We start from the raw sequence: 15,047 nt of genomic DNA, 5'->3' as shown, positions 1-15,047 counted from the left end.
GCCCACAGGGCTGCGCGAGATACAGCGTTGGGCGGAAGGGTTGCCGGTACGGTTTTTATTTAAATTTACAGAGGGCTCTGTAATGCGTCGTCGAATTGGAAACTTGATGCACGTCGGCTAAATGAAAATTTGTCGATACACGTACCCGCCGACAATAAACTCTTGTTTCAATGTAAAACGTCGATCGAGCACGTTCGAAATGGAAATTCTCATCCTCATCCTCATCATCATCATCATGATCATCATTATCATACATGTAATTCGTGCATTCATTCGATACTTTCATCTCGATATTGGGTAAGGTACATTAACTTTAGCACTGCAATAATCATTGGCACGCATTATTTTTTCAAATGTATATTAATTTCTTATGTTGATAATGCGTTTGGTTAATTTTCTCAAATGATACGATCGGGAAAATTCGAAGGCGAATCGATTTAAACGCGAATGAGAAATGCTTCTCGTATCGTTCGCTTACCGTTTACAGCCTATAAACTTTGAAAAATGGCATTCCTGAGGCCCAGTCACGGTATGGTGATAAAAAAAGAGTCTACGCGCCGCTTCAGCTTCTTTTATGGAAGGTATAAAAATATTATTAAAAATTATGAAAAACATCTTTGCGTGAGACGAAAGCCGGGGAAGCGGAAAGCACGAGCGAGGAAAATCAATTAGGTGTGTACCGTCGTGTAAAAGGATTGTTGATAAAAGAAGAGGAACGATTCTGTAAAAGCAAATCTTCTGTGAAATTACATATTTCCTAGGAATCTTCTAAATTCTAAGTTGAAAACGAATCAAAGTGATTCACTATCCGGTACTCGGCTCAAATTCTGTATATCCAATTTATTTGTATGTTGAAGATACTTTGAAAAGCAAAGTTTCGCGAAAATGTGGATGTAAGGAAAAATTATAGTATGCATGTTAGCTCGATAGCCGGTGTCGGCTTACCTCAAGAATGTTCGTGGCTATACAAGCATGGCCGAGGAATTACTCGGCTAAGTATTTTCAACGATCCCGCTCGGCTGTTCAGCCGCGTTCGTAGCTACAGCCAGATCTACGTGCCGTTGAATATCTCGTGGTCATTAGCAGACGGTCCTTTTTACATAGAGTGCCCAGTATGTAACACCCTGACGAAATACCTGACGCCCCTACCAACCCCTCGACCCTCTTTTCCGAGCTTCGCTCGGCAACGATAATGAGTACTATTTCGGTAATGAGGTCGCACGCCATTGAAAATCGCGGAGGAGCACGCGATCTACGCTGGCTGAAACACAGCCGAAGCTAGTGCTCGGGAGACCGTAAAACTTAATGAACGGAGAAATAACCGTTTCGAAAGAATCCCTGGATCTATTTCCTCTCCTACCCTATGGGCTTCCTCTATCCTTTCTGCTTTTCTACCCTTCGGGAAAATGCCCATCTAAACGACCGGTCGACTTTTCACTCGCAGAGATTCTATCTATCCGCCATCCCCTCCTCTACCTCCCTCCTTCACCGAAACGCTATCAACACCGGAGAATTCCTTGGCTCAAAAACGCGCGCACGATCGTGTAAATTGACTTTCATGCCCCGTACGTGCACCCTTTCGCTTTCTTCCATCCTCATTTCCCCCCTCCCTGTTCGCCGTTTGTTATTCCTTCTTCTTGCCTCGAACACTTTTCCTCGACACAGCTCTTCTTATTTCCTCGAATCTTTCACGAGGAAACGAAGAGTAATTGGTAGAGATAGCGATGAAAAAAATATTGAAAATTAATTTGAGAGGCCTTCTTGGGTGAAATAAATAAAATTTCTATCTACGTCTACATCGAACCCGCGCGTCGCAATCGAAGCGGAAATCGTCCGCGTGAATAGAAGGAAGAGATCGCTTTCGCTAGGTGATTATTTCCGTTCGAAGGTTGCCGACGTGCTCGACTCAAGTCGACGCAAGAAAACTGGCAAAAGAAATGGAACGAAGGGAAAAGTGGGACAGCGCGAAATCGAAAATCATCTTGGTAGAGCGGCGACGACCTCGGCCCTGGAAATTTCCGGCCCGGTGATAACGTTCCGCTCGGATAGATCGTATCTTTTTCGATGAAAAGTTGACCGAGAAAGCGAACAGATAGTTTCTCGGCAACGACGAAAATCAAAGAAGAAAGACCCTCTGTCGCGTCACGTGGATGTCTATTGGGGTTTGTTCGACATACCGCGTTCCTACGCGCGAATTCACTTAAGGATTTCGATGCAACTCCTTCGATCTTCTTTTCCAAGTTTTAAGCTACCTTATCTCTTTAGGAAAATCCATGAAAATTTATTAGCGCGCGAAAATTAGGACGGGGTTTTATGACGCGAGGATACTAGGGTAGCGGAACGTTAGGTTGATAATGGGCGACAAACTCAGGGTACTTGCCAGATCCGCTCGGATCTCGTGAACGTTCGTGAAAATCTCTGGAATACTTGCTCGAAACTCTCGACAATCCATTTATCCCTCGCGTTTGAACTCGTCCTTACTTGCGCGTTTAGTTTCTCTGTGCTCGTTGTTGCGAGAACAAGTCTGATTTCTACGAAACACGACGTGCTGCTCCAGTTTCAAGATATCCGTAGAAATTCGATTAACGTGTTAAGTTATACCTTTGTGTATTTATTAATTCTACGTAATTGTTTGGAACAGAAGCGAAAATCACGTCGAACTAGACTACGTTACGAAAGAAACGACGAAGAGAACACTGCGATCCAGTGTCACGGTTCATTGTAAATTAGTCGAGCTGTGTGCAACAAGGATTCCCAGTATCCCGGACAGCCGGCTCGCTTGTAATCTGTGGCGACTGATTGGACCGGAAAGTCGGGTATGCGAGACACGACGTACCGGATACGTCGAAACACCAGCAACCCTGGTTCATTGTGTCGACGCTCGCCACGTTTCTCTGGCAAGTAAAAATAAAGAAGGGACGGCGTGAACAGAAGCGGCAAAGAACGGTCGACGCTGTGTGGAAATGGTGGTAAAATAAAAAAGAATGAAAAAAGAAGGGAGGAGAAAGGAGATGGGAGTGGTAGAGGCAGATGTGATAAATGGTAATTGCGCAAAAGTACCGCGGAGGACACGAGTAACACCCGTTCCTCATTAGAGGCTTGTTAGGGCGCCGAGACACAGAGTGACGGAATGCGGAGGAGAAAAGCAGGGGGCAACAGAGAAGTCGCGGTGCCGCCCTCGTCTTTTCTGCCTTTGCACTCTTTGTCCTCTTTCTTTACTCGACGACTGTGTTCTTGTTTCGGGTCAACCGGGGCCGTACGCTTCTTTCCGTCTTAATAACCAATCGCTTTGATCGCGTCATTGACGAAACACTTTATCCTTTGTGTTTCTCCCTTTCATTTAGAAATACTAATCATTTTTGTTTCTTAATAAAATTTTTATTTAATTAATTGCCTTTGAATTGCCTTTGAGCAAGCTATATACCGTGATTCATACTTCAGTCATTTTTACTTTTTAACAAATATTTAATTAGCTAATTAAAAAAATGTGTGATAGAATGGACGATGAGTTCCGATGAAAATTCCAAGCAGTCTGTGTTTTAATTTTCCCTGACGAATTAACTCGTCGTCTTTGGACACGGGTTAACGAATTAGCGTGAGTAGAATATCTTCTTCCGCCACTCTTTTATCCGGATGGTTTTCTTTAATCTTTATGAAACAGCTGCCGCTTGGAAATCACGTTTAATCGCGCTTCTGAATCGCGTTCTTTCATGGGTGACTTCTCATAGCGAAGCTTCTCCTCTGGTATTTGATTTAATAGGACGATATAAAAGGGGTGCGCACGGTTTTCTCTGCCTCTCTGTATCCTTGTCTTTTCGAACGGGGAGAGATGTTATTTTGAAAATGTGGAAGATTCCTTGGGCACAAACATGTCACGGTAGGACGGGCACATGAAAGGCGTAATTTAAGAACCGCCGGAGTTGCTTTGAATGGAAACTTAAATCACCTCGTTTCTCCTTCTACCCTGAACGCGTTTTCATCGGTGCTCTGACGTGCTTTCGTTACGCGCTTCCGTAATTTGTCGCTTTTCCACGGCCCGGATCATTCAGACAGCGAGACATTCGATTTCATTCTCTCGACAGTTAAATTCGTTTGTGCTTTTGTCCGTTGATAATGCTCTTACGTTAATGCCGCTTCTTTCATGGCAATTCGGGATCATTTGCATTCCTAGTTACCTGTATTTTCTTCTCGTTCAGACAGAAAACTACGTAGAATCATATTAGATTAATAGCTAATTTGCAAAATGATTCGAAATCAATCTTCCGGTCTCACGAATGAAACCATTGAAAGCGATCGCTTTTAAAAGTTATAGCATCTCTCTACTTCATTACTTAATCCAGTGTCCATCAATCGTGGAGGTGCCGTTTAAAAGTACTCTCCTTATTCACCTTAATAGATGAAACATAAAAGGAAACGTTCGATCCTTCTCTTTACTTACATCTACCATGATTGATGATTCCATTGGCTCTCGTTAAGCTCCCTTCTCATTACGCTATTACTTTCTCGCTCTACCGCTTTGTCCCGTGACAATCATTCTCATTACGGATTACAAACCGTGCATCGGAGATGCATTTGCACCGCGTAGATCCTTATCTCGGGCATAAAGGCGTTATCGCGAAATTAAAATCACAGTTTCATTCGGTCGCAGACTGGAAGATCGTGCGCTATTAAGGAAGTGAATGTAAAAGAAATTGTGGTAGACCGGATAAAGAAGGAAGACGGAGGATGATGCTCTGATGCTAGGGGTTGGGAAAGAGGAGGGTGGAGAAATGGCAAGATAAAAAGAGTTCGAGGGAAGGCAGTTTATGCATGTAAATCGTCGGTCCTGACTCGATGTTTGTTGTTCTTTGCTTCGCCAGAGCGCGTCGGCGTTTTACGTGCCCCGCTGTATTTTATTGCGAAAGCTAACTATGTATGTAGATGGACACGTACACGTTTAAACGGGCGGGACGTGCACGCGCAGACGCATCCATATACATGGGTCAGGGTGGCTGGGTTTCGCTTTTCCATCCGCTTTTGTACCCCTGAATTCCGTTCAGCGGATCGACTCACGGTGCATGCACTTTTCGCAGATACACTCGATTCATCGACGATCCATGTATTCGCGTTACGCGGAGATTTCCTATAAATAATGGATCTGATATACGGTGACCGATATCTTTTCCGTTTCGTCATCTACCACTCCCTCCTACTCCTCCTCCTGGCTGCCAAAATTCTACCGCCGCGTTTCAATCTCTGTCGGGAAAGACAATGATTTATGTACTCGATGTTGGTTTTAAAATGAAAATACAAAAATATGGAATATGATTTCCCGGGGAAATTATTTCTTTTACCATTTTAAATAAAATTGGTATTTTCCAATTGAAATTTTCAGATTGGAAATTAAATGAATTCTATTTGATTTTCATCGGTGGAAATTGTCAGCTATGCAACCTTGCCAATGCCGTCGAGTGACCCAAAAAACGACCGCTAGTTTCCCCAGGAGAGCGGACGTTCTTTCACCGTCCCCCGCCGATCATTATCGTACGCGCTCATCTCGCGATGATAAATCACGCAAACGACCAATAAATGCCAGCCGCTCGTGTAGGTCAGAGAAACAAATCGAGCGCAGACCGCGATGTTCCCATGCCCGTGGAAATAAATCCATTCCAGCGATCGGTTAATTAACAGCCACGTCTTACGCAGTTGCGGCAAAGGGAAAATTACGCGCTATGATGGAATTAATTTTTAAACACGCGATGGATTTTTCGCCTGAAGAATGTCTCTGTTCGTTTTACCGAATCAGAGAACGTCCGAAGGCTAGATGTGTTGGTAATAAATGACCGAGTCAGTATTTGATTTATTATGGAATTTATGCCGGCCTGGTTCTAAAGCAAAGATCAGAATGTGACTCTGAGGAAGTGACGAAAATCACGTTTGGAAATGGCTCAACTTCAATTGCTTCTCACTTGGTCGTCTTTTTCACCGCATCAGTCGAGTGACTCAGCACTGGTTGTCGCCTTTCTTGGACGACTCGGGACCTGAAGAAGACTAACGACTCGCTTAGGAGAGAGATTAGGGTACAGATGAACAAATGCCGATGTCACCGGAGCACGCAGCTAAGTCGAATAGTTATGCAAATATCTCCGCGTGCCGATCGAGTAATTCGAAACATTCCGCTCCTCTATTTATACACCGGCAACGTGAAACACAGCTACGTTTGCTAATATTTTTGCCTATTCGAAACTATTCAGACGGAAGACAGAGATACTCGATCAGTCTACAAAGATTCTATATTTTCCGACAGGCGACAAAAATATGAAAATATTTAATAAATTTCGAGTTGAATTTAAAATATCAAGAGCTCAGAATTTAGAGATGATAGTGTAATTTTGTGGAGGACTTTATTAGCCTACATTTCTTACAAGATAAATTGCCTTCTCTTTCAAACACTGTCTCAATTCCTTCTCTCGCTTCATCAGGAAAGGGACAAGCTAAGCTTCCATAGAATCCTAGCCATTTCAGACGGCTGGTTTTTCAAGACTCGCAACGAAATCCGTTTTTCCTCGAAGAATAATGGACATTAATGGCAGCCACGGAGCAGCTAAACAGAGTTCTCTCGAGTGTTTGCTCGCGCCTTTTCTCTTTCGCCCGGTAATCCGTGAGTCAAATAAAATCATTTACGAGCACAATACAGGACATACTTTCGGCCACTTGGTCCCATCAGAAAAGTACTCGGCTTAAGTGTTGATTATAATCCCCTTCGAGACGATGGAGATCATCCAACCCCATTGTTCCGTTCACCTGCGATCAAACGACCCTCTTAAATCCTCCTAAGATGTTTCTTCGAACGTTATAAATAAAACAAACTTCAGTTTCTGAACATTTTTCAAATTAGTGAAATTTTACAGATTTTCCAAAGATTTTCTCCCTCTCTCTTCCTAGTTTCTCTAGGATTAATACACGCATGCCAAATTTAGGATAAAAACTATTTATAACAACGCTCATAGTAGGAGGCAGACAGTTCTTAATTGACTTTCTAGTTTCCTTTGAACTTCTCGTCTCGTAATCATTAGCTAGGTATATTCGCCAGGATACGAAATTATTAATCATCGTCAAGCTTCGTAGTTTATCATTTTCCTTCGTGAAACAGAAACACTTACACGTGGTAGAACAAGGAAAAGGGTCGTACCTCGAGTGTTTCTTCTAGTTTTTCCGCGGAGATTCCTTCGATCTGTTTTTCAGACGAGAACAACAGAGGGTGAAAAGCACTCCGTCGATGTGTTAATTGTAATTCAATTTGTCCTCGACGCAGTTGCAGTGTACAGAAGGGACGCGATGAAATTGCGGAGGGAAACGTGTGTACAGCAGGTTGGCGAGGTTAGTTTGGTGGAAAGCGTGAAAGGGTCCTCTTCTTCAAGACGTACCTCGTCTAGCTCTTTTCTAGCAGCACTCGAGAACGTCGAGTGGTGCCGCGTTAGAACAACGACTTTATACAAGTGAAAATCGTGAGTGTGTACTCCAAACGTATGGTGAACAGGCGACTACACTCGTGGCCCGGTTTGCTGCTCACGAAAAATCCAACATCGGTTTTTCACCATCGCTACGCCACTCGCGTGGAATTCAAGGTGAAGGAACGATCCGATGAAATCTTGGTACAAAGCGCGAATGTAACGCGAGTACCTCGTTTAGAATGCGGTAAGATGTTTGCAATTGATACGATAACAATTTGCATCGATCGTTGATACTTTGTAATTTAAACGCTTGTAAGAGCCGCGACGGGTATAGAATAATTCTGGATGTAGCGTAGAGTAGAAGGAAGCAAAGTGAATAATCTCGTAGTACGTACTACGAAGTCTTCCCGTTTCTCGTATTCCACTTTTAAATTTGCTGTTTGAAAGCAGGGAATTACAAGATTATTTTATAATGATTATTCCTTTTGAAGGGATTCGCTACTCGACAATTTTTAACTTCCTTTTCGTGTCTTTTCATATTCGCTGTAGGTAGAATTAATTATTCGAGGAGAAAGCAGAATATTTTTTTCATCCCCCTTGGTACTTGCACGATCGTGGAAATAATTGATGAGGAAATAGAAAAAGGTAGACGAACAGGGGGATGTGCCATAATGGGAAGTAATTGAACGTCAGTGACAAATCACCGGTCATTCCTTTGTCGTTCGTGTGTAACGATAGTGTGTTAGAGGGCACACCCGTGCGAGGATATACGGTCCGGGCAAGATGGCTGAAATATTTCACGGTACATCTCTTTAGCCCGACGATCAGTAAAATTCTTCTTTCGTCAGCATTGTTACGGAAAATCAGTGTGCATTTTTCACGAGTCGACGCACAATAGGAAGGGAACGTCGGAGGCATCCGAAGCCGCCTTCCATTGTGATTCTACCATCCGCGTTTTTCTTTTGCGAAACTTCATCCATTTGTTCGGTTGGATCGAAGTTTGCGGATGTTTCGCAGCCATTCTGAACCGAATGCTACAGGTACCATTCTGATAAATGGAAAGTCGACCGGCCCCCGCACACAATGCCATAAATCTCTACGTCACGATACACGCTTCTCGAATAAAGCCCTCCATAATTCCGTGCTATCTTATCCGCGTCGACGTCTGTCGATGCGAAACGATGGGAACGTTATATCCTACCTTACCGAACAACTGCATCTTCGAAAATCCATTCGAAAACGAAAGAGATCCACTTGGACGACGTCTATCCAAGAAACTTTTCACCTTTATCCAGTCACGTTTATGATCGTCCCTCTTGTTGCCGGTTTCGTCGCCTGCCTCTGACAGACTGTTTGACGCGTAAATATTTGAAGAAACGACGACAGTGTACACGAGGGAAACACCGCTAAAGTTCGTACGATGACACGAAAACCAGCTTCTTTTTGGACAAGCGAAATGGATCGGACTCGTCGAAGCGTGCCGTCGAACAGGACACCAGGATCATGTCGAGGATCAAACCACAAACTTGTCCCGATTTCTTTTGTCCTTTTTTCTTGGGAGAATTCGCTCGTTCATTGTTGTGATCAAATACTACGTGAAAAAATAGAAGAGAATCGATTTTATTTTAACCCTCGGAAGGCGGACCATGGAGAGAGCCACAATTTTAATTTCATTCTGTTCTTTTCAAATTCTTTCCATATATGAAATCTTTTTATTTAAAAATTACATGCCATATTTAACTTTAAGTTAATCTTTTTATTTGGATCACGATTGACCCAGGCTCCGCTATTAAAGGGTTAATTCCACCGCGGCTCCACGATATTCATAGTAAAAGTGTTGAATTAAGATACCATCTATGGAATTTTGGAAATTCAAAGAAGAGTTAATTAGTAGAATGATCGCCTCTGAGAATAAAACTCGAAATGTATATAAACGAACTGCGTTTTTTCATCACCGAAATTCTGTTGGACGACGTGATTTTAGAAAACACGCTGCCTTTTCCCATACGTTACAAGCACACCAGTTTGGAAACGAATCTACCGCCTCGGGCGTTTTACAGATAATTAACCGACATTAACATCCCGTCTGAACAGACTACGCTGCTCGTGTTTCTCCCTCTTCGATGCTCGCGCATATTTTCGAGACGGGTAAGAATCACTTCTTCACCGATCCCTGAAAGCTTTCATTTCTCTGCTCGAATTCACTACATTCATTCTATCGTATGAATATTCATGCATAAATAATTTCATTTATTTTCTGTTTACTTTGACTACTCCGAGCATCGCCTATCTTTTGTTTGATTTAATCACAGCTCTGCTCTGTTGCAAGAGAAGCATCTGAATTGGAATACCTATTGAATGAAAACGGGTTGCATGATTACGGGAGAGGTCGAAAATAATTCTGTATATTCTAATGAGAGAAAATTAATTAATTTTTTTTTCGCGCTGGATGGGATCATTGATCTTTAGGTCGTATTTTGTTAGGGAGGGTTCTTAGAGGGTAGCATCGTATTGCTAGCTGTTTTATGATGCATTCGCGTAATTAAGGTCAACGAGACGGTCCGTTGCTAACGACTAGCTTTTTTGGTAACCATTTTGTCGCGAAATCGATCCGATATCGCAACGTCGATTACGTTTTAGCGCCCCTCGCAATAAAGTATCCGCTACGTGAGCTGCGTTTAATTGCGAACAAAGTTTACCGAAGAATAGATTAATGTTCTTTTGATCGAACATTGAACTTGCTAAAACAGCACAGTCAGAGCGGAATGATATTTTATCCGATGAAACAATGTATTTTATTCGTGATACAGATATCGCAATCACGTTTAATCTCGGGTTAGCGAAAGAGGGGCGGAGGGAAGGTTGCAAACAACGTTGCTTACAATTAGAACGTTTAGTCAAGATGCAAACACCACAGTACCGTTTCAGCAATACAAAGTGAGCAGGAGGACAAACAAAGCCGAACTATATAGGGGCTTGATTACGATAACCACCCCAATTGAGTTCTAACTCTCTTCGCTACTAATTGTCTAATTGCTTTCGCTCTTGTCCCTCGCTTAAGAATACAATTTTCTTCGCGAAATTCAAGGAAAATTCTCTTTTCCGTGATTATAGCAATTAAGAAGTTCCAAATAGAAATTTAAATAATGTCTGGAGATGAAAAATTAAATTTGAAGGTATAGCAACTAATGATAATTTACGAAATCTTAGCTTTTCCCTTCGAATTCTAATATCTATATAATTCTTTATTTTAATTTAGAAGCCTCTGATTTTTGTTAAGAAAATTCTTCTGTTGATTACAGGTATTTTTTCTTTCTTAGGATGAAACACAAATCATTCGACAAAAATCCTAAGCCCGTGTTCGAGCGCACTAATATCATTCGACAAAGAAAAGAAACGAGCCGACGTAGCCATATTTATCTCGATTCTATCATTTACTAAGCAGCTTTGTAGTCTGTCGGGCTTACGTCGGATCGCAGAAGCGAGCAGGTCGGTCGTTCATTGTTTGATAAAGTCTCGGATCCGTGGATTATAACTAATTGGAAGAGGAGGAGAGGAAGACAAATCGCGAGGAGGAGAAGGGTGTCGCGACGCGTGTGTCGGATTTATGCGATCGAGAATCCTTAAGCGCGCGGCGCCGCCCAATAAAATATGCATGCACGCTCGCGAATCCGTGTACGTACCGGTGCTTTACATCCCACGAGACGTTGTACTCGTAGACGTTTCGCGTGTATTAATCTGCATAAACTCATTGCTATGCAAACGAAGAGATTCGACGTCGAACTAGGATATCACGGGAAGCCTTCGCGGCTTACAGCCTAGCTTAACACAAGTGCCTTTGCGTTCCTCGGGGTGCACCAGGGGGTTCACCCACCCTTCTCTAGCTACGCATATGCTCGCGAGGCGCGTGCAAACAAAGCGTGTACAATCCGTCAAATAATACAGATTGCAATTAATTTTCCAGTTTCTTTCATTTGAGAAAAAGAACAAATAAATCCATGGATCGATGAAAATATTGAAACTTTTTTATAACATTCCTAGTTCGTTCCTCTTATCTTTTGATTGCGACAGAAAAACGAGTCAGTCTAATCCAACGAGACAACGCGCACCTGTTTCGTGGCCGTCCTAGCTCCGATTATTATCTTCTGTTCGCCGTGACAGCGAGATGAAAAGAAAACAACCGAGGAATAATTTCGTTATTGGAAGTGACGGGAAATTGATTGGAAAACGTTTCGTCCCGGCGGGTAGGTAACGTCGATATAAGAGGATCACTTTTTCTCCTGGTGAACGATGATCGAAGAAATTTGCATAGCCTCGAAATTTCCAAGAGAATCCCCGAGCACGGTCAAGCATCCCTTTGATAACATTCCCTCCGAACGAATTTCATCGTTTCCGTGAACGAAAGTCCTCGGTGCTCGTAGAAAGTTCGTATTCAGCCTGTTACAGACGTAGTAGCAAGCGGTTGGAACACTTTGTTTGATCAGCAATCGAGACTGGCGTACTTCCAGCGCGCCGTAACGAGTGGCAATCGTGCTGAAAGAATTTTCAAACGGAGAAACAGGCCTATCGTACGTTCTTTTCCGAGTCGAAATTTATATTTCACCTTCGGTTGAAATTTAGATTCCACTTCGGACTTGTAAATTGTAGAGGAGGTACTGGAGATTCAACCTCGACTCCGGTTCTACGAATTCACAAATTTTAAAGTAGAAAAAAGGATATACCGTGCCGGCACCAAAATGTGGATTTTCCAGCCTGCCAGAAACACAAGTCGTCGCATGTATGTTTAATGAGAGCACGCGAGGCCTACGACCGAGCGACTTCTTACTACCGTTCGCCATTATTTATTCACTTCCGGCGCAATTACCGGCGCGTACTCCATCAAAGTCCAGACACGGGGATCGCACCTTTCTTACAACCGACCTGGTTGTCATCCCCTAAGGCAAACAGAGAACCACGTCGGGACACGCGTCTCGACGTCTGACGTGTTACGCGAGGCATTGTGTATCGTCGAACTGATAAATCTATAGCTATCTCTCGCACGCTCGCTCGTGATTTTGAATTAATTATTTCAACTTTCGATTCACCGTGCCACCTGTCGCGATACACACTTTGAAATGAGGGAGCGCGAACGGTAGACGGCGATGCTGGTTTCTCTTCTCCTTTTCGGAGAATATAATTAGAAATAATTGATTGGAAAATGAATTAGCGATTTTACCACCCGAATTCTACCACATTTGTTAACTTTTTCAATCCTAATTGTAGAGGTGGTTGTTCAATTCGAAATAAATTAAAAATCATCTTTATATTGATAAAAGTTTGAACGCGTAATTAAAACGATAAATTTATATTGTTTCTAGGGAATAAAAATAAATCGAATAATACAGAAAAAACGGCCTCTGGTAGTTTTTCAGTTAGCATTTTCAGCGCGTTGTTTTTTCGACTTGGCTCGGGGTTGTTTCGCCGGTGAATCTTTGTTTGATCGGCAACAAACCTGCCCGCGCGTATGTTATTACTTTCTTTGTTTTATTCACAGTAGATTTTTTCGGGCAAACCGGAACGGGAAATTTTTCGATCGTAATATCGCGAGCAAATTTTTTCCTTCACTGAGTCAACGAAACTCCATCGTTCGCTTTTCATCCCTTTCAAAAGAACGCGGATTAACACCGAGGGAAATGTACACTTTTCCAGGAACTTTGTTTTCTTTCAATTTTTCCATTCATCTTAAATGGAATAACTTGGTAAATTAAATGCAAACTTCGAGTATACGTGACAACAAAGTTGCTTGAGCTCTACGTTATTATCTTTATTTTATTACCTACAAAACAAAATTTGGGCTTCTTCAAAATATTTAATGAATTTAACAAATTGTGAACAATATCAACTCCTTCTGTAAGAAGCGTTCTCTATGCAATGGGCTGAAATTTTAACGACCCTACAAACTGTACTAACAACAGTCTTGAAAAAAAAGAAAGAAAACAATATTTCACGAGTACTAGGAATCATAGAAACTTGGAGTATCGAAAATTTGAAAAAATCTCGTTGAGGAAGCGATCGATAAAGTACTCGGGGAAGCATTGCACCCGAGGCAACGTTATCATATCCCCTTAAGTTACCTCCCTAACGAAGTCATCGAACTTACCTTGGAACGCGAACGTTTCGACGAAACGATCCGAACAACTCCTCTCGAAATCCATCGTCATCGTTCTTTCTCCCCGGGCTATCGTTAACCACGTCGTAACGGTTGCGTTTTGTTCATTTTTTTGTTGCAGGTTGACGAGGCAGAAATGGCACGGCCAGAGTCACGGTGAGAAAAGGGCGAGGGTGAAGCCCTCGCGCGAGACGAGAGCTATGGTGAAAAGCTTCGGTTTCTTCGCCAGAAGGGCAATACCTGCCTGCCACCATCTTTTCCTTTTTCTCGCACTGGCCGCAACTACGACCGCCGTAGACCTCTGTAAGTATACATCCAACCTGTAATCTGGCTTTGTAGTTTTTTTTTTTTTATCGCGAAACTTCCTCCATAAGTTATTAACGAGCTTAGACCGTGATACACGTGGCGAGAGCTGCTTGACCGCCAGTCAACGAACTTTCGATCCGGAATCGACTTTGCCCGCGTGTATGGCAAAAGCCTGCTTCCTCTGCACCCCCCGCCCTCTTCGAATCGCTAACTTTCCACCAGAAGTTGTATTTAAACAACGTTCGGTACGTTGCGCAAGAGAGACAGAACCATGGGAACTCGTGAACGAACCTTTGTATGATTTTGTTTCATACAAATCCCGCGCTTGGTGGCTGGCAACTTTTGCCTGCTAAAATTAATGGAAACTCTCGAATCGAAAGGGAAAACCATGGAGTTAAAAATGTCTCGAATCCGCAGACTTCCGTTTTAAGTGACTCGATGTGCTATTATTATATTTTTATTCGAAACTTTCCGAATAGTATCGTGGAGTTTTTTTGCTGCTGATCGAAATTGATTAACGCGGTTTTATGAAATGGATGGAAAAAATTCAATATCCTGATTGTAGTCGATATAATGTGAAATTTTAACGAACACTTTAGCAAGGTGGTGATACGGCACGTTATCGTATCGTTTGCTAAAAGTACGATTGGATAACTTTTCAATTTAAACTTTCCTCCGTTCGGAACGCTGTTTAAAACACATAAAAATTATTCAGAACGTTGAAGAAGGTGGTGCCTTTTATATCAAATAAGAGCAGAAAACCGTCTTAGACGTCGTCGATCGAGGACGCTGAAATTTAATGGGTCAATAAACGTCCAAGTAAATTTTCCATGGTCGACGTCTCGCGAGTTACTCTCATCGATCGTTTTCTCGATCATGAAACCTCTGTACGTACGAAAAAGCGATGTGCATCGATTTGCATGTCGGAGTGGCTTAGTCAGCATCCAGCAGGCCCAGTTAGTTTCGTTAAACGATTCGTCTGCGTCAGCCATACGATACTTTTCCATGTAACGAGTTCACTCGTCAGAAGCATCGAAATTATTTGGACACCTCTTTAAACGAAATCTACGCTTCGAATTCCTGTTTCCAGCCTGATACCATCAGGGTTCGATGCTTGCAAAAAAAAAAGAGGAGCACGATTCATAAATGCAAACAACCGA

General features: G+C 42.5%; 1 protein-coding gene across 2 annotated transcripts in view; it reads left to right on the top strand.

Moving 5' to 3' along the window:
• Positions 1 to 15,047, top strand: part of LOC117605469 (discoidin domain-containing receptor 2) — a 121,502-nt gene that overhangs the window by 42,336 nt on the left and 64,119 nt on the right. For both annotated transcript variants that reach the window (XM_034326850.2, XM_034326858.2), the window contains exon 2: positions 13,703 to 13,884. In XM_034326850.2, coding sequence (XP_034182741.1) covers positions 13,782 to 13,884 — 103 coding nt within the window. In that variant the 5' untranslated portion in view covers positions 13,703 to 13,781. The remainder of the gene's footprint in view (positions 1 to 13,702; positions 13,885 to 15,047) is intronic.

The sequence above is a fragment of the Osmia lignaria genome, chromosome 9 (assembly GCF_051020975.1).
Source record: "Osmia lignaria lignaria isolate PbOS001 chromosome 9, iyOsmLign1, whole genome shotgun sequence".
NCBI classification, from domain to species: domain Eukaryota; kingdom Metazoa; phylum Arthropoda; class Insecta; order Hymenoptera; family Megachilidae; genus Osmia; species Osmia lignaria.
The sequence above is the reverse complement of the archived record's forward strand: the minus strand, read 5'-3'. Positions and strand labels throughout refer to the sequence as shown.